The sequence below is a fragment of the Felis catus genome, chromosome B4 (genome assembly GCF_018350175.1).
Source record: "Felis catus isolate Fca126 chromosome B4, F.catus_Fca126_mat1.0, whole genome shotgun sequence".
Classification (NCBI taxonomy): domain Eukaryota; kingdom Metazoa; phylum Chordata; class Mammalia; order Carnivora; family Felidae; genus Felis; species Felis catus.
The window spans coordinates 79,712,657-79,736,828 of record NC_058374.1 but is presented as its reverse complement, the minus strand read 5'-3'; the positions used below and the strand labels follow the sequence as shown (position 1 = coordinate 79,736,828).

General features: G+C 42.0%; 1 protein-coding gene and 1 long non-coding RNA gene across 27 annotated transcripts; one reads left to right on the top strand and one right to left on the bottom strand.

Annotated features, from left to right (window-relative positions):
* Positions 1 to 552: 552 nt before the first annotated feature.
* On the bottom strand, positions 553 to 22,034 carry PCBP2 (poly(rC) binding protein 2). Of its 26 annotated transcripts, XR_006600730.1 has the most exons (16): positions 21,880 to 22,033; positions 19,360 to 19,501; positions 18,778 to 18,801; positions 18,654 to 18,686; positions 18,164 to 18,280; positions 16,527 to 16,658; positions 15,389 to 15,517; positions 14,290 to 14,376; positions 12,350 to 12,442; positions 11,195 to 11,236; positions 9,869 to 9,941; positions 9,328 to 9,366; positions 8,334 to 8,389; positions 7,258 to 7,427; positions 2,716 to 2,782; positions 553 to 984 (listed from the first exon to the last, which is right to left on the bottom strand). XR_006600730.1 is itself a non-coding variant. In XM_006933744.4 (15 exons), exons 2-15 carry the CDS (start codon positions 19,426 to 19,428, stop codon positions 948 to 950), a joined length of 1,101 nt encoding a protein of 366 aa, XP_006933806.1. In that variant the 5' UTR covers positions 19,429 to 19,501; positions 21,880 to 22,033; the 3' UTR covers positions 553 to 947. The 26 variants fall into 26 exon arrangements, 25 of the variants coding, with proteins under 25 accessions (XP_006933806.1, XP_011282269.1, XP_003988818.1 ...); XM_006933744.4 differs by lacking the exon at positions 2,716 to 2,782; XM_011283967.3 differs by lacking the exon at positions 2,716 to 2,782 and having other exon boundaries at positions 8,334 to 8,386.
* LOC109501593 lies at positions 3,200 to 4,154 on the top strand. The gene is made up of 2 exons (XR_002159771.3): positions 3,200 to 3,596; positions 3,992 to 4,154. It is a non-coding gene; the product is annotated as an uncharacterized LOC109501593 (long non-coding RNA).
* Positions 22,035 to 24,172: the final 2,138 nt, after the last annotated feature.

Below are 24,172 nucleotides of genomic sequence, written 5' to 3'. Positions count from 1 at the left end.
TCCAACCTTCTAAAATTATCTGCAAAAATGGGAACAGGTACATCTTTCTAAAGGACTTTAGTAAAAGGACAGAAAATGTTACAACACCCATTTTTATGAAGAGAACTGTGAATGAATAGTTATTCAAAACAGGAAAACTGGTCTTTTAGCTTGGCCGACAGGACAGACATGCCCAGCAACCTGAATCCCAGTCAGACATGCATCCAACTGCTTCCGAAGTATGCATGTGCATCCTTCCTTCCCCACCCCACCGCCCATCCAGTGGAAGTGCTTGCCTACTCTCTGCAGACAAGTCCTAGGAAAATTTAACCCCCAAACTTTCGGACAAAGGGCACACAACCAGCTTGCAACAGCTATTAGGTCACTTTGCAATGAAGGCTCAAGGGAACACTGGATCAAGGGCTACAAAAAAAAAGATGGAGTGGTAAAACAGAAGAAAACATCTTAACTGGAATAAAGCCTTCTATTCAAAACCCAAGCAGGGTCCTTGTCCTTTGAGGCATAAGAGGTGCAAAGAGAACGGCAAGACAACAGGAATAAAACCCACATGAATCACTGTGGCATCCAGTTTCTATTCACAAAGAAAAAGCTCCAGTCCATCTTTTAATTTTTTTGAAAAATTCCTGACATTACAGAACTAAACTGAAATGTATTAATATTCCACTCTTACATTTCCATGACAAACAGAAAAAAAAATTCATGAGCCAAAAAAAGGGGGGAGGGGAGAAGCTTATAAAACTAAATATGGATCTCAGCATTAACAGCTGAACAGAGAAAGGAATTAAAACGCTTTAATTAAAAAATCACGAGTGGATGATAAAGTGTGTAGAAACTGAAAATTTACAAACTATTTAAAACCTGGAATCGCTGACTGTTCAGAAACTACACAGATGGATCATGGGTGGTGGTGAACAGCAGAAAGGGATTATGGATGAATCTGCATTGTTCTAGCTGCTCCCCATGCCACCCGTCTCCGAGGAAAGCCTGTAACACAAAAAATAAACAACTCAAATTAGTTTTCTGAATGCCCAGCTGCACCTCACCTCCAAGAACTGTTAGCCTAGTTGGTGAGATGTGAAGGAGTACATAGTGTTTCAGTATCAAGGGAGACGTTTAAAGATTTGTTGGATTGGTACTTGGTACCAGGATCCTGTAACCCCTGCAATCCAAGCTTCCTGAGCCAAATTACCTCAGAACAGAAGGAAACAGACTCTGTTACCAATTGTGGGTGTTCTTCTAATGATGCTCTTTGGAATATTTGTGGGAGATGTTAAATGCTTTCCAAAAATATGCCACACACTAAAACCTCCTCTTACAGGGTCACAATACACAGAAGCAACTTTTCTTTCTTTACTGAGCTTATTTTAGCTCCTCCCAAGCTACTGATAGAAAGCAGCTTAGGAAACATTGATCTGAAAGTAGCTTCATGAGGCTAACGTTGAAACATCAAAAAAGGCTTCAGTCCTGGGGTTTTTTTTTTTTTTTTTTTTTTAGCACTGTGAAGGTTATTCCTATTAAGAAAATGCTAAACGCTAGGAGATGTTAAAAGAACAGCAAGTATAGTTTAAGTATGGGTCAAGAATTACACCCAACCCATAGTTTTCAGGACTTAAAGCAGAAGCCAACATGTTTCAACAACTCCCTAGTTCATTCTAGAAGCTCCGAAAACCTGTTGTTTCCTTAAGCTAAACTCTCCATCCAAACATACCCAGCTACGATGCCTTCTGTCTCAAAAATATCATTTGAGGTCCTGGAACCCAATTTTGGGCTCTGATGGAAAAGTAAGCATTTAGTCTGCTTCACTGATTACTGCACAGTCAGCAAGTCTTAGCTCCCACTTTGAACAGAACTATATGTGTAACAGTTTCAATTCCTAAATTTAGTTCATAAAAATCTTTAACTGTCATAACCTATTTGTGGTATCTAGTCAAAAGAAAATGAATGGTATTTTGTCATCTCCATCCCTTCCACAACAATGTAAAGCCAAAGGCTGGTCCGAAGGGGGGACGGGGGGGGGGGGGGGACGAGGACACCCAAGATCCAGGAAATAGGTCAACTACAAACTGTATTTAATTTTATATCTGAAATTGTATTTCTACCTCAGCATAAAGGGGAATAGTTCTTTAAGGGGGCTGATTCTTGCCAACATCAAAATAGAACCTAGGGCAACATAAACTGTAAGCCCTGAACAAGAGTTTAGTGAGGAGTGAAGTTTTAGGAAAGGAGCTGCTGGAAACAGTTTAGATCTAGGACCCAAAGAAATCAAGTTCATGCAAGAAGGTGATGACACTCTAGCACCAAAAAGAACTCAAAGAACTATCCAGAATTTATACACACCCTAAGCATTGATTGAGGGAGGAGGTATAGAAGGGGCAAGAAGGGAAAAACCCAACCATAATCACACTAAGGACACTATGATAGAAGGACCACATGGGGGAGCCGAAAAGTTTTTAAAAATTGAACATCAAGTACCTTTGGTGGTGGCAGTCGACACCTTAAACCTCTGCTTCCTTCCCCACAATCCTCCTTTAGGGAATACTCATTAGGTAAAGAGGCCTTCTAATCAAGAACTAGATAAAATAAAAACCAGGTCTCTTGGGGGGGGAGGGGGGGGATGGTACCAGCAAAATTAAGTCGTAACTACAGAAAGAGCTTATGAAGGGAAAGCTGGACCATATGATAAAGGAGCAGCCAGCAACTAACAAGAAAAACTACCTGGACAGGTTGCTCCTCTAGTCGTTCATGCAGACTTTGGGACAAGTTACTAATTCATACGGCCAACCTAGGATTGAGGCACCACAATGGCATGAGATAATACATTGCAACACTTACAAGCAATTAGTTTTTTTTTTTTTTTTAACACTGTAAACCAAATGGGATGTGTGTGTGCGTGCTGGGGGGGGGGGGCGGCGGATGGCAGGAATTTCTACACTAGTTCTCTAATGCCTTGCGAAGAACCATATACATTCAGGTTGAATTGAAGACTATCAGAGGCCTTCTGCCATCACACCTACAGCATTTCTGGTCTTTTGTGGAGACAGAACTGTGGTCCTTGGGATAAGGAAAATAAGGCTTCAGGGAGATTAAAAGTACACTTGAGGGAAAGTAAAGTTGTTACTGCCAACTAGTCACTCATGTGATCTGTGAACTTAAATTCTCCAAGGCTTTTTTTTTTTTAAATCTGATAAGGGAGTGGATTGGTGAGTTATAGCTGACCTTAAAGGTTCCAAGTTTAGAATTCTCAATTCATGACAGGGCTGGTGGGAGACAGAAGGGTGGGCAGGGAATAGAAGGAAGCATAAAGGGACTTAATCAGGGTTGGTTTAGGAGGACTGGAGAATCCTGTCAAATTCTGGATGATGTTACAGTTGCTTGTTCAAGATCTACCCAGTGTCAGAGGAAGAGGGGTTAATTCTCATTCAGAGGAACGCAGACAAAATCCAGCAAACTTTATTGGACTTTTCCCAACTTGCCTCCTCATTCTAGGTAAAGAAGTAACTTCTTTATATGTATGTTCTGTAAAAGATCCTCAAAGTAACCACTAACCAGAGGAAACAAGCCTGGGATGGACACCCTTGTTACCTGCTATTGGCAAGGTAAGGGATTTTAGAAGTCAGAGAAACTGTTCTCACTAAAGAATCTTAATGGCAATTATGGAAGACCTTCAGGATTTAATCTGCTGCAGGCTCATCTCCTTTTGTGGGGAATGACAAAGGACGACAACTAAATTAACCAGGGATACAAACAAGCCCGAGTCAGTTTTATACAATCCCTAAATTGAGTAGCCACAGGTCACAAGCTCCCCACCCCTTTACCCTTCACAGCACACAATCAACTAAAGTTCTTACTGTGGCAACTTTATTACAGCTAGAAACACAAATCTGGCCAAGAAGGCCTGCTGATAACCATTAAATAATTAAAAAAAAAAAGTTAACGGAGAAGCTTTTATTCATTAACACAGAGCCTAACACATTGTTATATTGCAATGCAGAATAAAGCTACAAAAAAGTAACAGAATGAAAAAGAAGATCAAGAACTGTGGCTCTAGATAAAGAATTCAACAAGTCAGACTCTGAAACAGGCACTCCGATGAAATGGCCTAAACCTAACCCCAGGTTACCATTGCCCCCACCCCCACCCTGTTATTCCCAAAATAGTAAAAAGGAAACGGTCACAAGCTCACAATTGTTTGGTTCTCACCAATGTTAACAAAGAAAAACAAAATAAACCAAGGAATACTTGAGGGGTACCTCAAGATATTCAATCAGTAGGGGGAGAATCTCTGTTTCTCGCCTTTCAGTTTGTTAGTTACACATGGCACGGCAGAGGTGGTGGTGGTGGTAGCTGAAGCCCCGGTACCCTTAGCAGCAGACACAACATTTAGAGCCAGGAGAGGGATGGGTTTCATGCCAAGCAGACTGGAGACACAAGGGGCGGTCGGAAGAGGGTTGGGGAGGCTGGAGGGTGCGTCGGAGGTCCCCGCTGTGGCGAGCGAGGGGGTGGTGGTGGAGGAGGAAGAAGAAGAAGAAGGGGTGGAGGGTTGAGAGAGGTTGATGCTGAGGTGATCAGGGATCGTGACGGAGGCTGCCTGGGAGGAGGGTTTAGCGTTTTCTAAACTGTAACAGAGGAAAAAAAGGAACAAAAAAAAAAGGGTGGGTGGAAGGGAAGACCACAAAAGGGAAAAAGTACAGGACAAAAACTGCTTGTTACCAGTTAAGTGCCTCTGGTTGCACATTAGGAAGACCTAATACCAACTTGTGATAAGCTACCTTTCTTTAAGTCTGTGTCCCACCCTCTAAAAATGTATACTTTGCCAAATTCCATTCCACGATGCTATTTAAAACTGCTATGGTGAAGGAAAAGCTGACAGACTGAGAAAAGAAATCACACAGAGCACACTTCCGTGTATCTGACACATGAATCCAACTCAGGAGTCAAAGGATTTCAAAGTAGAAAATGAAACAATACTTGTATCAATCTCCAAACAAAGAACAAATGTCTCTCACCCACCAACCACTTGTGAAGCTGTGGAATATTATACAGAATTAGAAAATTTTCCCCCTAGCACTGAAGTTTGCTTCCATCTCCACAGCAAACTAACCAATATATCACGATGGGAAAGGACAAGAAACCAAAGTAGGTCACTAATTTCAAAACTTTAAAGAATGTAGCATTTTCAAAGAAAAATGCTGAGAACAGAAGTATAGATAAGAACTAGGAAAGCTCCATTTCTGGTAGGAGGAGGGGGTGAGAAAAAAAGCCTTTTGTTTCTGACTGATCATACTTCTAATAGAGACCTTACAGAACTGGAACATACTCCTGCACTGCTGAAAACCTCATTTAAAAATATAAAAATACACCTCTATTCTTAAAATAAACTCTAAATAATAGTAATGACCTGGCAGCTCCCAAATGCCTGCATGTTTCTAAAGCAGAACTGCAGTACTTGCTGAGAACTGTCTGGACAACCTGCCCCACAAGTTTAACTCTTTAAGGGCAGGGACCCTCCTAAGATTCCATTTTGTTTACCGAAGTCCAGAGACCCTTACAATCCATAAAGCAGGGGATAAAGAAAGGACTCAGACTGACAGAATAAGAGCAGAAACACTCAGACTCCATTACTGAAAGCAGAGAAATCTTTCTTGCCTGGTAGTAAAACTAGTTTGCTTTTTGTATTCAAACTGGGCCAAGATGGGGAAGTGAAGAGTAAGCTTTGTGCATGTACAGTCTTTGCTTCGGTGTTACATGAAGCTTTAAAAAGTTGTAACACAAATTCAGTTTGGACAGTTTCATTAAATAGGATGACTCTAAATAACCAGCCATTCAATAAAATAAGGATGATTCTGAAGAGAGTGACTGAATCAGGAAACTCTGGTGAAGTTCTGGTTCCTTCCAATGTAGACACTGACCCAGGTACAGGAGTCAAACAAACCGCTTTCATTTAAGCACCACCTGACAATATTCAGAGCAAGCCTACCCAAGCAGAAGAAAGCCATCTCCACAGCTTCCAAGAACATGATTCTCGCCACTTAACTCCTCCCCATACCCCAATTAGAAACAAGACAACAAACCTTTCCAAACAGCCTATGCAGAAAGTTTACCACCATTTCACACTAAAATGTTAAGAATTTGATGTGCTTGGTAGAAGAAAGCAGATCTAGACACAAAAACGTCTTTTTCTACATAAATACTAGTAAGTACCTCAAGACATTAAAAGGCTTCAGGCAAAAGTCAAAACCACTGGGGAATTGATAAATTCTTAACCAGGAGATAAGACAATGGAATAAATACAAAGTCAGTGACTATAAATGTAATATGGACTTCATTTGTATGAATTCCTTCCCCCTGAACTCTTAACACCTTTTATGTGCAACAAAGACTGAACAGTTTTAACAGAGGTAAATGACAACTAGACAAAAATCTACAGAAGAAGGATGGCTAAGCCCCTTGGGCAATGGCTAACTGGCTTAGAATGTTAGTAAGCAATTAAAAACATGACTTAAGCACTTGTGCTGAGAAAGCAAGAAATATAAATGCCTTGTAGAATGCCCACTGGAATGGTCCTGCTACCAACTATCTTGTGTGGTAACATCAGCTCGGTTTGGTAAAGAAAAATGAAACCTCAGAAGTCATTAAGGTATGAGATGGTGGGGAAAAAAAAAAAAGAGAGAGAAAAGAAAGAAAGAAAACATACTAGACATTTCTGAAATATTCCCAAACCTAAGCTTCCCCTTTCCCACAAGCTGTGAACAATGGAACACATTTGCAATTTGAGAAAAATGGATGTTTTCAGAGTAAGTGGTAATGGTTGCTTCCCAGAAACTACCTTGCTGTCACACATTTTTCTTGTATCAATTAGGGCGTTTTGGAGACTAAACCCAATCAATGAAAGAAATATTGGTCTATGATACGTACAGCAAAAGACCTACATTTGGTTTTAAGTCACTATGGGTGCTCTGGTCAGAGCACTATTCTGCTAGTGAAGTCATACTCTTTCCACTCCTAAAAACAGCAAGTCAAATGCAAGCCTTCTGTCCCCCTCCCCCATACAATTTTATTACAATCTGGTTACTTTCTCTGCTACACTAAAAATGGATTAAAGTAGGGCTAGACTTAAACTTTATTGCCATCTCCACCCATCCCCACTCCCATCCCCCAAACACTCCCACATTTAGTAATACATTGTAGCTTTCCCCAAAACACACATTACTTGTGTTGCCACCAACAAGACAAAAAAGGCAGGGAGGGAACCCTTACCTGACATTGATTAGATATTGAGCCAGGCTAATGCTGGCAGCAGATCCAGTGATGGTAACCTGCCTATCAGTAGATCCTTCCACTGGGTTCGCAATTTTGATCTGCGCCCCAGACATCTGACGGATCTCATTGATTTTGGCGCCTTGGCGCCCGATTATGCAGCCAATCAACTTAAGGAAAAAAAACAAGGCACACCAAATTAAGAATTGCATGGCTAGGTCCAAGAATTCCATCCTACCCCTCCAGCCTTTTATAGCTCCAGTCCACGATAATGGGAATAGAAACTACTATCTGCATTCTACACACTCTACTCACTCCTGATTTAAAAACTTGAGTTATAGACTGCATCTCAACTTGTGCCCTATTGTTTTGTCTGACCACTAACAGGTCAGAGCCAACTCTCAGCTGACTGACTCCCTAGTAGCATCAGCTTATTTCCTCAGGGTACTAACTAGACAAAATAAAACAGGCAACATCGTAACAAACCAGTTTATCATGGCAAGGGACAATAAAGGTCTCTAGTTTTTGGCAACAAAGATGCCAAATTCATCCTGCTATGATTACCATTTTAATACACTGGTAAGAATTCTGGCTAATTTCGAATGCTTTTCCTTCAGAAAAAAGTAAAAACTTGGGTCTCCATTCATACTATCTGATACTGTACACTAATAACATGATACTGAACACATTTAATGTAGACAGTGAGACTGAGAAACTGAGGTTATTATTTTATTATTCTCACAATTTAAATAGCCACATGTGGTTAGTGACTATTATGCTGGACAACACAGAACATTCAACTGCTGCTTTAAGTATAAGGCTTCAGATTATACAAGAAGCCAAGGCCAATGGGGTATTCTATCTGAAACAAAAAGGTTCTTTCTGCCTCATGAAACCTCAACACAATAGTGTTATCAATTTTCTCCATCAGTTTTTATTCAGATTCTACATACTTTAAAATTTTTAATTTGGGATCTTTTTAAAAAAAAAACCCATTTTCTTCCCTAGGTCTTGTAAGTGGCATGACACTGCATCAACACTTTTTTATCCCATGAAACCCTATTAACTATACTTACATCGTTTGGAATGGTGAGTTCATGAGAAGTAGTCTGAGCAGATGCATCCAAACCTGCTAAAAGACAGAAGAGAGCAAGGAAGTTCAATGCAAAGCATACAAACCCCCCACTGATTTGCACATTAACCTAACAGAAGGAAACAAACTGGAAACCCAGCATTGGCTGTTGGGATTCATCACTAACTTGGAAGCCTCCAAAGAGGAAAGAGGGGGAAAGGGTACAGAAATAATGCTGGAAAGGTTCCTCTGTACACTCAGAAGAGCTGATTTCATGCCATTTCCTGCAAAGCCCAGCCTATTAGCATATAAGGGGATGGAAGCAAGGGGCAAGGGAATGTAGTATACTCAAAAAGGACCAAAATCTAACCAAGTCCTTCTGCACTGCTCCCCTTTTCTGCTTAGGATTTCCTGCTGCTGTTGTGTTCCAATTTTATCTCACCTGATGCTCACTAGCACCAGTGCCAATATCATGCCTGTTACTGGGTACCATGGACTTTTGGCACACATGCAGAGTTGCTTTAAATATACCTGTATCAGATTAACACCTCCCCCAATCCTAACCTACACTTGAAGGTCAGAGAGAATGAAATGGCAGCCAGGTGAGGAAAGTTTATTTCTCCAGATTTATTCCCTGTCTTTTGCTCAATTGCTCAGTAATTTGTTCTGGTTTTTGTTTTCCAAAGAAAAAGAAAAAAATCCCATTAGCAAACACTCATACCCATCAATAATACTGACATCTGGACCCAACCAGGTCAGCTGGCTAACTCTCAAAGCTAGTCTTGCTCTCAGCTGTGGCTGCTAAACTCAACATTTTTAGAAGGGGGTTGGCCAGATCCATCAAGGGACCCTCAGGGGCACCAGGCCCACCCCTTTGCTCTCTCAGCTCCTTTCTGCCATGTGCATGTTGCTGGTATGTCATGGGCAGTGAAACAAGACTCCCACCAGTTTATTAATATAACAGTAGAATACTACAGATTTTTTTTTTTAATCATTACCCCAATAGCCTTTCACCTCTGGAGAGCTGGATTCAATGCCTGTTAAGATACAAGTGAAAATGAGTTTGGTGGTCTCATCCTAACCCTATCGGACAAGTTATTCCTTATACAGAAAAAAAAAACCCCAAAAACAAAACAAAACAAAAACAACTACACAATTTGGCACAAATGGATTCTCTACCCAGATCTGTGAATAGCTGGTGGAGAGAAAGGGGGTGCCAATCAGATCAAAGGGGCAGCAGTGAGGATGGGTTAGAAGAAATATCAGCCTACCCTTTGCCTGACAAGCATCCCCAGACCTCACCCCAAACCTTCCAGGGCCTTTTTTTATTTTATTTTTTATTAGAATAACTCACCCCAAATGAAAACCAAGTTAACAAACACATTACCTCTTTCAGTTTAGCGATAGAAGACAGGCAAGTTTAAACCAGCAGGATGCTGGGTAACGAAGTATGTTTTAAACAGATGTCAAACTGAGACCTTGGGGCTGGCCTCTGTCTTGCACTACACCTTACAGAAATAAACACTGAGGTATCCATACCACTGAATCCGGTGTTGCCATGCGTCATGGGAAAATGAGACTGTTGCATTGCCAACTGGTGCAGCTTGGTCAACTGCAGGGAGGAAACAGGAGAGGTTGGCATTAGAAGAGTAAGAGAGCCAGGGCTCACGCACATTCAAATTTGAAAATGCAGAGCTCCTGATCCCCAAAGTTGACTCTACTACTCAAACTACAACATAGGATGGGGCTTATACCACAATCCTGGGGATGGGGCAAAATATGAAGGTAAGGGTTAGAAATAGAAAGGGCACAGTAAAGAGAATGAATGCATTTTGGGTGTGTGAAAGAAAAGCAGCAGCACCTGCCCAACAACCATCCCCTTGTGGGCTACTTAATGAAGGTGTTTGCAGCCATTGCAACAGTTGCCCCAGGGACAAGCACAGACAGGCTAGGTAAACAAACTGTGCAGTGGTGCTAGGGAAACACACCATGCAGGGTTCTGTCATTATCAGGAGGAGGGAAGGAGATGAGGGGGCAGGGAGACTGCAAGGAGGAGAAAGATTAAGATGAAACCAAACTGGACTCAGCACCCCCTCACCAAAAGATTTCTACAGCTTTTCTTCTTCACCTATATATACACTACCCTGGCAGTTCTACAACAATCCCTCCTCAAGGCTACTTTCTCTCTTGGGCCAAACACTAACAAGAACCAAACCCAAGTTCCCAAGTCTAATGCTCAGCACCTGAAAGGGTTAGTAATGATAGAGAAAAGTGCAGAAAGAAAATGCCCTTAAAGGAAATCTGAATACCAGCACTTTTAAGAGTTTTTAGTGGCAAGGAAGGTTTTATGGAGTTGAATTCCCAAATATTCAGCTTCTTATTCTTCCCTGTGTAAATAAGCCCCTTTTCCACCCCTCCAGATGCTTTTTAAATTGTCACCTCAAATTGAGGAGTACAGTACGCAAGGGCAAACCCAACCTCCCACTCCTCCCCCACAGAAAGGACTCCATGAAGAGATGCAGTCAGTCCACTGTCAATTTAGACTGTGCCCTGGAATAACAAATGATAATACACCACAGAACATTTCTTTTTTAGACACAGTAATCTGGAAAACAGGATAAAATAGAATCTAATAATTTGCTGGATTATAATTTCCAGTGATTATATTATCAGAAGGCAAACAAGGTGCTACTATGCCCTGATTACAGATTATTTAAGGGCCAAAAGATGGGGTTCACCTTGTGAGGAAAACAATACTCCATATGCTTAAGACCCAACTCACTTCTGCCTATGTGGAAGAAAGAGTGAGACAATTTTGGATGGGAAAGGGAACTTTTCAAAACAAGAAGTGAAAACAAAACTTACATCTGGCTGTGGAATGGCATACTGTCCTTGAATGGTATAGGCCTACAAAAGGAGGAAAACAGTTCCTATTAAAAAAAACCAATCAGGGACAGCCACCCAGAGGGAGAGGGGGAGACAGATTTCAACTAGCCAGGAAGCCAGAGTTGAACTAAAGATGGGGGAGGCCACAGATTGAGGCAGTAGATGGTATCTCACAAATACAGTCAGACCTGAGTTGGCTTTCTTTGAAACCTAAATATGATGACTTATTCCAGGAGGCCTATGAAGGGAGCCAAGTTCCCTGCAATCAAAGGCAAAATACACATTTGTTTCTTAATGAAAAGGTGGGAAGTGGATTAAGGAATGCCTCGATTGACCAAGCCCCCTTTCTCCCTCTGTACAAGACAGCCTAGGAGGAAAATGGTCTCTTCCCTCAACCACCCCAACCCTTATGCCAATCATGGTGACATGAATGTTTGTATCTGCATAAACCTATACAGCATGTTCTATAACACTTCCCTTTCCCTATCTAATTTTTTTCTACATCTGCCTAAAGACCTTAAGTGCACTAGAAGCTAGTTTAATCCCTAACACTAGGGAGCTGATCACAGGAACACAAATAAATAAAATAAATCACTGTGTTCTAAATCCTGAACCTTCTCCCACCTCCCACTCCATAAAAGGCACTTGCAGCTCCCACTACACCCTCCTCCCCCCACACCATAACCTCCGAAAAGGGAGCTGGGTCTTCAGGGCAATGGGGTGGGGACAAGGAGGAACAGGAAGGGAGGGGAAGGAGTGGCTGGTTAACAGGATGTGAAGCTTTTCACATCACAGTGGCCAGTACCCCCAAAAGTGCACCCAGGTGGGGGGTGGGAAGGTGAAAATGGGATAGGAAGAGTGGGAGATGGGGAAGAAGGGTTGAACAACAAAAAAAGGAAAAAAAAAAAAAAAAGGAAAAAAAAGGAAAAAAAAAGAAAAAAAAGAGTTGGTGTTACCATCTGGTGGGCTACGCGGCCTGTGTGAAATGAGGTGGGGGGGGTCAGTCCAGGTCCCCGTGGACAGGTGGTGTCCACAGCACAAAAATCACCAGCGCCACTGGCCCCCCGCGTGTTGGCAGTCTCGGCTGAGGCGGAAGGATTGAGTGAGCCTTGGAGACTGAACATCCCCTCTCACCTCTAGAGGTGGTCCCTCCAGGTCAGGGTTGAGGCACATGGACGGGGTGGTGTGGGGAAAGCTCGCACTGTCGCTGCCTGTGCTGTACCTGTCCTGTGGATAAATAGAGGATTTCAGTCTCCAGGGCTGTCAATCCGGCACCTTGTCACCAGCATGAAATTCACACAAAAAAAGTTGTTTAATTTTTTCTTTTCCTTTAAAAAGGAGCTCACGACACAATTTGAAACGAGCTGCAATCAGTGAATTTAAAAAAAAAAGTTACCTTGTGGCAGGTATCACACTGCACAATTGGGCTATTTTCAGTAAGAATGAAGGGGTGGGGCAACAGAGCTGATGCCAGCTACTGGTCACTGTGGGATTAAGTTGAACCCCTATAGAGCCCACTTTTGTCACAAAGGAACAAAAGATACAGGTCCATCTGTGGACGTTGCATAAATGGGTCCATTTAAAAAGGCCCGTGGGAATAATAAGGGCCACTCATGAAAGAAGCTGCAAGCCTTTAGAGGGTGGTCAACTGAATAAAGGGTGGGGGAGGGTGGGGGGAAGCAAAGAGGTAAGAAGGGGGAGGTGGAAAGAAGAGGAAAGGAAAGGGAAATGAAGAATTATAGAGAGAATTGCTGCTATGCAGCATGGGACTCTTTACAATCCCAAATGGGAGTGGAAGAATCCAGAAGAGCAGGAACATGGAGTTCCTGGGGAGAAGGGAAAACTCCTAAGGCTAAGCCTCCTTGCTATACTATACTGACTCTGGGCCTTTGTTTATCCTGCCTGACTATCCAGACTATCGGAACCCTTTGACCAATCCAGTTTCTATAAAGCAAGGTACTAAACTGTCTCAAGGTTAATACTGTGACATGATTAATTTCTTGTGAAAGCTCCCAGAAGCACATGACAAACTAAGTCCCCAAATTCTTGTTCAGTTTTATGCCAACTCAAAATAGAATGTGAATGGGATGGACTTCGTTTAGGCTTCCCCCAATTCAAACACAAGATGGAACTAATTAAGTGTGCTTGTAACAGGCCAGCCCCTCATTGGGAAAAGGCATTTTGAACAATGTACTTGCTTGCTTAGGCAGCCACGAAATTGAAGGTCACTATTTCAACCTGAACCCCAACATTTAAAAAACTGACCTACCTACTCCTCAAATACTAACAACAAAGCATAAAACTACCATGGGTCTAACCCGTGCTCTTGTCATAAAAATCTAACTTCAGAATAAACCATATGCCAAAGATCAAGAGTTTAGGTGGGTGAAGTAGAAAGAGGCCAAGGGGGTGCTTTGGTGTTCTTACTCTAACACCAAAGGTCATAGCACCACAGCCCAACATGCTCTCCCCCTTCTATTCTTGCACACTGAACCCTTACCCCGGGCTGGTTTCAGTTATGCCATGTGGGTTCAAACCAGCTTATGAGGTTAAGAGTCTGGGGGAACAACACACTGGAGTTTGGGAGTGAAGGGGTAGGAGTAGGGGAGGTGAGGTGGGGGGGGAGGGGAAGTTTGTAGGACACTCAAGTTTAGGAACCCCCCAATTTTGAGACCACCATCCAGAATCTCCTTCAGAGGTCCAATTCTTTGCTACTTTTATTCAGACCTCTAAAGAACACCCCACACATTAAAAAGCATGGATGGGGTGGGGGGGAAGGGAGAGAAATAGTGACACCAAGGCAATTTAACCCTTTCTTCTAACCCAACCCACCTTAAATTACCAAGTAAATTACCTCTTCCGAGTGCCTACAAAACTCCCATTGCCTGCTAAAAATTAAGAGCTTGGCATTCAGAGCTTTCTCCAGTACAAAAAATAAAACTAAAAGCAGGTCAAACTATGGCCAGAGTATAGGTTTCAGCAAGCATGCAGAGTGGCCTGGTGTGCTGCTGGCAAAGTTTACATTTCAAATATAATCCTTGTTCATTGTAGCCCACCAATAAGAATTTTCTTACCTGACCACCTGCAAAGATGACTGGAGAACTGGACGGCTTGGGCCGGTACGGGATGGTCACGCCCTTCGGGGGGGACTGGGAGAGAGTCAGAGGGGAAAAAAACAAAAAGAGATAAGGTTTCAAAGCTGCTTCAGCTGTGTGGCTTAAGCTCACACAGGTCAGTTATATTAAAAACTGTATTAATTTCCATCCCCTCACCTACCAACGTTGTCTCTGGCTAGATCTAATCTCAAATCATCTGCAGTTATTTGCCTTTAAAGCAGTAAGATGGGTCCGTGGACTACACAGCTCACACTAATTCTCATCAAGGCAGATTCCCCTGTAATAATTTACGCATTATTTCCATGTTTTCAAATAAAACTAATGAACATGACAAACCTCTATGTGTATATATGAAGTTGGTAATTTAGGATTTTACATTTTGGCCTAAACAGGAAATGAAATAAAGTACACAAATATTATGCCTGGAGAAATATACACGGTAAGTAGTTCAAAGGCTCAATCAACATTTTCCTAAATTCTACTTGAAAATTCTTTTCTCACGAATACAGGAACATCTCAATGGCAGTTCTAAATGTTTTATTTTCCCTTAATTTTGCTATTCTTGTTTTAACTGGATAGCATATACTACCAGGACCTCACAAGTTATTCATAAACACCATCACAGGTAAGTTTTTTTTCATACAGAAATATTTTGAATATAATCCTGTCTTAAAACATGGAAATTAATTTGAAGAATACGTCAAAGTTGCACACAGCCAAAATACTGTAATCCAAAAGGCAACTTAACTCAGTTTCTCTGGAACCCAGTTACATATTTTGTCCACTCAGACCAAGTAGTGAATCTTCCCCTACCAACCCTGCTAGAATTGCTGTAAACCAAAAGATCACGGCTGCTTAACAGTTTCTATTTTTGCTCAGACTATAAGAAAAGTGGGGGGGGGGGGGGGGGAGGAAAATATGAACTCACGGAACCTCTTCCCCACCCCCACTGGAGGCTTCTAACAGCTTCACCTAATTCTAGTCTTACTAAATATAGATCAGTCTGTCTCCCTAGAATCACCCTCCCCCCATTCTCAGCATGAGCCTGAGGGCTTACCTCCAACATGACCACGCAGATCTGTTTCACGCACTCAATGATGGATTGCGGAATGCCAGCAATAGTGATGGCCCGCTCAGTTGAGTTGGGGAGCATATCCCCTGCCACCTGGACCTGAGCCCCTGTACTCTTTGGGGTAGAAAGAAAATTTTTAAAAATCAGAGAAAAACGATTCATGCTCTTCCAATTCCCCAAGCAGTAATTCTGCAGCAGCGATACTTATCCCATTTCCTATTTTACCCTTTTTATCCTCCCTTCCCACTCTTCCCTTATTCCAGATAGGACTGTTTAATCACAGTTATAAATAAATTAGCCTCTGGAAGTCAGTAACAGCCTAAATTTAAGCTGCTCTCAAGAAAAAGGTCCTACTAGATAGTTTTCTTTCAGCTAATGACAGCTTCGTAAGCCATCAAAGTCCCCACAAATATCACCCACTTTTCATTCTTTTATTAAACAAATATTTATATAACGCCCCTTCTATGCACCAGGCACCATTCCAGGTTGCTTGGAATACATCAAACAAAACCAAAATCCCTGCTCTTCTGGCATGCACAATATGATCCCAAAAACTCCTTTAGAAGCCATTCAAATTTCATTCCAATATCCAATTTAGTAACTCCCAGATACTATTAGAAGCTTCCGTAATTCAATGTAAATTCCAGCCTAAAAGGGAGCAGGATTACAACTACATCCTAATATACTTTCCTGTTTTCCCCTTGCTATTTAGGTGTTTGGCCAAGGAAAATATTTGCTGTCATTCCATATCAAACTCTAATCTCTTCAGACACACAAAAAAAGCATATAGTCTCATGGAAAAGTTGCCAAATGAAAAATGGAAACAGATCATATGCAACAGAAATTCTGGTTAACCTTCTGCCTTACTGTTAAAATATATGAATTGTAAAAACAAAATCAAAAAACAAAAACAAAAACCATCCTACACATTATTTATATACACGTGTCAACTGTGTAATACTTTTCTTCCCAATACACAATTAAATCATAATCGTCTAGGACTACTACTTTGATAACAACCTTCACTGCAAACGTTAACTTTTCCAAGCCATACTAAGAGCTATTAACAGAGAAAGCCACATTTAGAATAATTAACATTTTCAAGACGACAAAAGTCACCAACCTCTCGTATTTCCTTGATCTTGCAACCACCTTTCCCAATGAGAGAGCCACACTGACTAGCAGGGACCACCAGCCTCAGGGTTACTGGGGGTCTACTGGCAGCTGTGCTATTGGTCATAGAGCTGCTGATGTCCTTCAAAAAGAAATGAGAACACAAGAATCTAAGTTTAAGCAGATCCCTGGGACCCACAACTGCTATAAAAGAACCGTTTAACCTTTTAAGGGACGTTTCAGTCATGATCTACCATCAACAAAAGTTCAAATATTACCCCCTCCACCCCCAAAACAACTATTTCCTTAAAGATAAAAACACCTATAAACTTCCTCTGATTATCCCTAAATACAGTTTCTTTCATGGGGGAAGAAAAGTGACTGTTTGTTTTGGAAATCAGAATTGACTGTAAAGGGAAACAATATCAAAGTCAAAATTAAAACATTCAGATGAAACAATGCAACCCCAAATTCAAATAACCAATTCTGTTCTCTTAGAAAAATTAGAAAGATTAAGCAAGTGTTTCTATTTGTTTTAATTTCTTGGTAAAATCACCATTATACAAACAATGAAACTGAGGCCAAGTACTCGTCCCAATCACATCTAAAAAGCTGTAGATTTGAAATTAAAAGACTGTATTGGCTCCAAAGCCCACTGTCTTTCCCATAATATGCTACTTCCAAAAAGTCATGGTTTTAACCTAGTTAAATTTAGCCCTCTGAAGATTAAGTGGTTTGAACATCACTTCTCAGCCTAATCTCTATGTAGTAGCTAGACCTGAAAAGTGCTTAAACATAAGCCCCTGAAGTCAAGGACATGTTAAAGTACGAATAAATTTTCTGAATGTTTTTGAAGCTTCAAGCTCTGGATTAGCAGGGCCTCGCAGGTCAAAAGATAACATTTCTGATCTTGGCCAGGATAAAATTTCAGGCACCATTAAGTATCCAACCAAGCAGCAGCCAATAGCTCTCCTCTGCCTGTGGTGTCAAATGCATGATTAGCAGCATTACTGAAGAGGGGGAGGAGGCTGAAGACCTAGGGCAATGGTTGTAGAGTATCTGAAGGTTGAGGGATCTTGGTGAACAAAAGAAACAAAAACAAAACTTCCTTCTGCCAAAAAACTTCTGGCATTGATAATTTTCTTCTGAAAACCTATAAAACATATTCTCTTCCTCCAAGTATAGCTCTGACACAAAGTTATCAGACTGAATTTCTTAAAAATCCCAACTGCACCCAAGGTTGAAAGATATGTTATTTATGGCATGTATTAGTGTTCATCAGGGCACCTAACAAAAGCACATTTATTTAAGTTCATTCAACTATAAATTAGAGGACGTGAAATTTACCAATGCAATACCATCATACCTTCAAAACTACTGGTCAAAAAATAAAAATAAAAAATGGGTTTTCACACTTTTTTTTTGTTTTTACATTGAGTCCTCAGTAATAGTCAAGCTAGTCCTTGTAATGATTCAAGTGACTTACAGTTAAATTTTGGGAACACTGAAGAGGAGGTTTGTAAAGGACCCATTTACAGATTTATGATCCAGTCTGGCCTTCAATTTAGAAAGCTCTTAGAAAAATCAGTAAGCTATCTAGAAGCACTTTAAAATGAAGATTCAGGGGGGGAATGAGTGAAAACGAACCTCTTCCAGTTTGTCAATGATCATAGCAAAGGCTTTGAAGATGGCATTAGTGGGTCCAGCCAAAGTGATAATTCTCTCAGGACAATTCCCTTCTGAGATGTTGATACGTGCACCACTCTGGATTAAAAAAACAAAGCCAAGAGGTTAACAGACAAAAAGGTCTGAGCATATACAGATTACACAGCCCCTCCCAAATAAGATGACCAAAGAAGCTACCTATACGCATGATCTTAACACAAGCCAATTTCGGATTTCAAACATTGCTCATGTTTGCCCTCAACACTACAGAAGCTGCCTTAAAGCTTGAATGAATTGAGGCTTTCTGGAACTACATTTCCCAGCATATTATGTGATTACAAATAACCAGGCCAGAAAAACACCAGATAGGAGTATTGATTCCTTCTAATTGCTCATTAAATAAAAATTTTGCCTTTAAGGGCTTTTAACAACCCTTAAACTAGCCCCCCCATCCCAGCCCCCTAAAACTCACCTCCTCACGCATCTTCTTAACTGATTCTCCTTTCTGTAAGAGGAAAAGTCAAGAATGAGCTCCAACTGCTGTTTCAACCAAGACTAACTAAATAGTAATTAGAGTTGAAGTGAAACAGTCTTACCTTTCCGATGATACTGCCAACTTCCTGCAATGGAGAAAACTGGCGTCAAATAAGAGGAAACTCAAGTGTTCATATTAAAAAGGAATTTTTAACTGTCCAAAACAATGGAAAAACTCAGATTTATTAGGAAGAGGAGTAGGGAGGCTTACTCTCTTCTTTGCTCAAAACATAACTGAAGGTACCAAAGAATACTGAAGGAATAATGATTCAGAAATAATCAAATACTATTCTGTGTTTAACATAACTTATTTTTTGAAGTACCAAATCTGTATAGTTTCCCAAAATTGTCTTGGCAGAGGTTATCTATTTATCACAAGCTACACCAACCTCGATGAGGAAAATCTTATTATCCAGGTATGAGAGTCTTTGGCTCCATCCTCTAGTTAAGCCTTTCCTGCTCAGTGGAGCTTCCTACTAAAGTCTGTCCATTTTCCCACTACACTCTCATCTACTCTGATAGAGAAGACTGCTAAAGCCAGATGCCCCACAGTGCTAATCTGATGAGCTCCAAGATGCATGCCCTCTCTTCCTGGCCTCTCCCCGAGCAGTTACTATGACCCAATTTCCCAAGCTGGTGCATACCTTTCCATGCATAAGTAGCCGGATGGTGAGAGTGACATTTAATCCACCTTCAATCACACCGGTGTCCATGTCGAGCAGTGTTCTGGGGAGCTGGACTTTGAGTGGTCAAGTCTTTGGTCACTGGTGGGGGTGAAGCCAAAAACTGAAATGCAACATGACCAAAATCAGAGGGGGAAAACAATAGGAGAAATAGTTCCCAGAGTCACTTTCACTGGTACAAATGTTTTTTGACTCTTTTCCTTATATGACAGCCTATCCATTGGGAAGCTTGTATACACCCAGCACAACTGCACTAATGACAACCATTTACAGCTCAGGTTCTGATAGAGTATGGAAAGAGACTCTTCAGTCTGCTATCCTTAATGGTAAGGTTTCTGCTGACTCTGAGGAGGAGGAAGATTCCTTCAATCCGCAATGGTTGCAAAGGAACTGCTGAACGTGCACCAGTTGTCCTTCAACAGAATAAGATTCGACAGGATACAGAAACACCTGGAAATCATGAGGCCAGACCTCAAACTAATCAACTACAGACAGACAGATGACCTTTTGCTTCCCTGTTAAGTAGCACGCTCAGGCTGAGAGCAAGAAAGGACACATTAAGTTTTCTTACTTGCAGCAATTTCTAGATTAAAAAAAAAAAAATTTAGAGGTAGCTCACATTACAATTTCAAATGTTGATAGATGACACCAAATAATTTTAATAAGATTTAAATCAACAACCTCACTGAAAATGGCACTATCTGAAAAGCCTTCTATGAAGGCTGGGATTCCATATTCCCCTTTGGGAAAAGGCTCAATACATTAAGTACATCCTGAGTCCTTTCTCCCATCCCCTCTCCTGACCCAACTTGATAATCACTCATATTTGAAAATCTGCCTTGCTTCTGCATATTAATCTTTGTTACCACTCCACCTTTATTCAAATCTATTAAATCTTAAATTTTCTTCCAAAGAAAACAATGAAAATAAAACTACTGCTAAATATTTATTGTATAGTTGTCTTAAGCAACAGCAGGAATAAACCTTTCCTACAGAGAAAGCTCTTTCCCCACCCATCATCTGAAACAGTATTCCTAACATTTCTGTCTTGGAATAACTAACCAAACGTAGAAAGAGAATTTGTTTGTGAATATACCTTTTCCTATGATACCTCCTTAGGACCTAAGAGCATTAGCTTTAAAAAGGTTGTCCAAAGTTGATAAATTTCACCAGTGACATTTTTAGCAACCATCCCTTAAAAAGTCAACATCAATGATCTCTCCTTCAGCTAAGTTTCCCCCTTCACAAACCAGTCACTGTTTTAACTTTGTTCCAACACAAAGCCCATCCCCTAAACACTTAAAATGTTTAAGTTGCTGCCAGATCATTCTGTATATGGCGAACTGCCTTGTGGTTACCTCCAAAATATGATTATTAAAAAGACAGACTTTGCATCCCCAAGGCACCTCATTGCCCCATTGTCAAAATAGAATTGTTGGCAAAATCCCAGAATTCAACACTTTTCACTCAGGGAAAAACAACAGTGCTGGGGGGGGGGGGGGGGGCGAGGGAGACCGTTACGTCTTTAAAATGACTTTTTAATAAGCTATGGCTAAAAAAAAAAACAAACTGGCAGTTTAACTCTTTATCCCCACTCAAATGTAACTGGAATCACTTTCAAATACCACAGTAACACAAGTTCAAAAGAGCAGGAACACTGAAAAACCTATTAGAAAGCCATTTCTTGATTAAGGCACAGACGTGCATTTCTAACTCCAAACATCCAAGAATCCCTGTCATTTCTCTCCCGCCTAGGTTAATATAAATGTACCCAATCCCAGAAATCCAGCTGTTAATCCTGCAGTCCATTACCCCTTCTCCTATAAATAGCTCAGCCTGGGTCTATACCGGCAGGCATTTTGTAATTTCAAAATTCGTTACCCCGAGAAAACGTCCTGAATAACTCGGTAACTGGGAGCCCGTTTACCCTTTCTTTAACTCCGCAGCCCCCCTCCCCTCGGTCATCCAAGCATTTTCCAATTAAAAAATGCCCCCCCCATCCCTCCACTAGAAAAGGGAGAAGGGAAAAAAAATAAACGGTTCGGTCGGGGGGGGGCGCTGCGATCCAGGGGGAGGGGCCGGGCTAGTAGCGCCTCCTCGTGTGGCTGCGCCAGCGCCTGACCCCCGCGGGGAGCCGCGCTCACCCGCCCGGCCAGCAAGCCGGCCATCGCCTCCCCCAACCCCCTTCAACCAACAAATCCACCGCCGCCCCCCCTACCGCGCGCGCGCCCTCCTTGACTCCTGCGCAGCCGCCACCGGGAAAAGGCGGGGGGAGGGGGGTAGGCCTTGCGCGAGGCCTACTAGGCCGCGTCTGAGCCAGGGCCTCGCGTGAATGGCCGGCCAGGCAGACTGAGGGGGTAGGCGCTCACGCGGTACTACGCGAGGCCGGGGCTCGTGACGAGGACCGGAGCCCGCAGAGAAAGATGGCAAGAGTGGAAAGAAAGCTATAGCCGGGGGCGGAGGGAGAATTTTGAAGCTTACCTGCAGGCGCGAGGCGACTGAGGGGAAAAGGGGAGCGGGCGGGAAGGGGAAGGGCGGGAGGCCGGGGGCGGAACAATAGGGGCGGGCGGGAAGGCGAGGGGGGCCCCGCGGGCGGGCGGAGGAGGAAGGGGGGGTGGAGGAGGAGGAGGAGGAAGGGGGAAAGAGACCCCGGGGCGGGTGGAGGGCGGCGGAGGGCGGGCGGGCGGGCGGAGGGCGGGCGGGCGGGAGAGGGCGCAGGCTGCGGCTGCTCCGGCTGCTGCCTCTGCTGGTCTGGGAGGGGGACGGGGCGGAGCGGCCCGCTTTCAACCCCGCGCACCCTCCGACCCCGGAAGCGCTAACCGCCCCGGGGGCCGGCGAGGCGACTGCGTCGTCCAAACCTTCCCCACGCAATGCGGACGGCCTCCCTACAGCCTAGAGCGGCTCCGTGGACAGCGTCGGCACCAACGAGACAATACCTTGTAGCCGATGGCTAAGTCTATGATAGAGCGGCAGCGTAAGAACAGGGAGGAAGTTAGTGGCCCCTAGCGGAAAGATTGGAAATCCCAGGTGTGCGTACGGAGAGAGTTGGCAGTCGCCATGGATAAAGGGAGACAAGAGGGAAAAGGGATGGGTGAAGAGAATGAGAAGAGACGAGAAAAACCCAGTAGTCTATAGTGATACTTAAATAAAAGAAAGATTTCAAAAAACTAATTTGCCACATTGAAGGCAACTTTTACACTAGTTCCTTACTCTGAAAATTAGTAACTAAAAGCAAAGAATTAAGCATTTACTCTCTCTTAGGAAGAATGTAATTCATCCGTTAAGGGAGAACTCTTTTAAGAGTTCCATTTAATAAATGTAGAAAGAATGAAAGAGTTAGAAAATCACCATTCATTCTGCAACCCAAAATGAAATAATTCATTCAGGCCAGTCTCATCAAACATCAAAACTTTAAGTGAAAAGCTGTTAGGGGAGCAGGTTATTATGGGGCCAAATATGACCACACACATAATTGACAAATCGCACGGGGGGGGGGGGAAGTAATCTAAAATGGAGGTATCTGATAATCACCACCTTATTCAAGTGATCAAACTTTGTATCACTAATCGCAGGATACCCGTTGACATTATGTGGTCCTTGATGAGATACAATAAATACATAGCATTATCTATTAAATATTCTTGTCAAAAGCACTTAATCTAATCAACCTTTACCAGTAATTTGCAACATACAGAAAATGTATGAGGAATAAAGGAGTAAGTTATATACCTCACACTGCAAAAAGATAATCAGCAAATTCAGAATGTTGGACAGTTTGCAAGACAACTACCTCAGGTTCTTTAATAAGGCAATGTAATAGAAAAGAAGGAGGAAGAGGTGAAAGAAAAGAAATTTAAAAGGAAATAACAAATGTAAGGTATGGATCAGATCTTGTTTGTTTGCTTGTTTTTAAATAGCTACATAAGACATTTTGGGGACAACTGAGGAAATTCAAACAAACTGAATATTAGCTAATATTAGGAAGTATTTTTAATCTTCTTGAGTGTGATCATGGAATTGTGGTCATGTAGGAGAAATGCTGTTTAGAAGGTGCATGATGAAGTATTTATTGAGCATGGGTCATGATGTATGCAACAGACTTTCAAATTGAAGCAAATATGGGAAAATGTTACCAATTGTTTAGTATGAGTGGTAGGTTTATGGATAATCACTGTACTGTTTGTAAACTTTTTAAGAGATAATTTTTATAATAAAAATTGGAAACAATATGACATGGAATGGAACAAGATTGGCAAAATGTTGATAATTACTGAGGCTAGGTGATGGGAATATAGGAGTTCATTAAACTGCTTTCTCTGTGTATGTCTGTAAATTTCCATGTTAAATTTTTCTATGAAAAACAAAACAAAACAGAGAAGAGCTCTGGCAGGGAATAAGACAAAATAAAAGAAGGAAATAAGAGAGAGCAAACCTCGTTCAAGTCCTTTAGATGTCAGTTCTGGCCTTAATATTAGTAAGTTTATTTTATTGGGCAACCCCAATTCAATGGAGTCATCTGAAGAAGAGCAGCCTTCCAAAGTGGAAAATACAGCTTGGGTATTCCAGTGCCTTGGGGGCGAGGGACATTAGAAACAATGTGAGATAGAAATAAAAAGAAGTGGGGAGCCTGGGTGGCACAACTGGTTAAGCGTCAGGTCATGATCTCACAGTTTGTGAGTTCGAGCTCCATGTCGGGCTCACTGCTGTAGGCACAGAGTCAGCTTCAGATCCTCTATTCCCCTCTGTCTCTGTCCCTCCCCTGCTCTCGCTCAGG

Bases quoted from the DNA above. Each gene is read 5' to 3' on its own strand.
- PCBP2 (XM_019835000.2), bottom strand. From the start codon at position 19,428: ATGGACACCGGTGTGATTGAAGGTGGATTAAATGTCACTCTCACCATC. The intron at 12,443-14,289 runs GTAAGAAAATTC...ATTTATCCACAG, and splicing joins TCATCTTTGCAGGTGGTCAG to GACAGGTACAGCACAGGCAG. The intron at 11,237-12,349 runs GTGAGAGGGGAT...CTCCTTTTGTAG, and splicing joins TGGAGGGACCACCTCTAGAG to GCCTATACCATTCAAGGACA.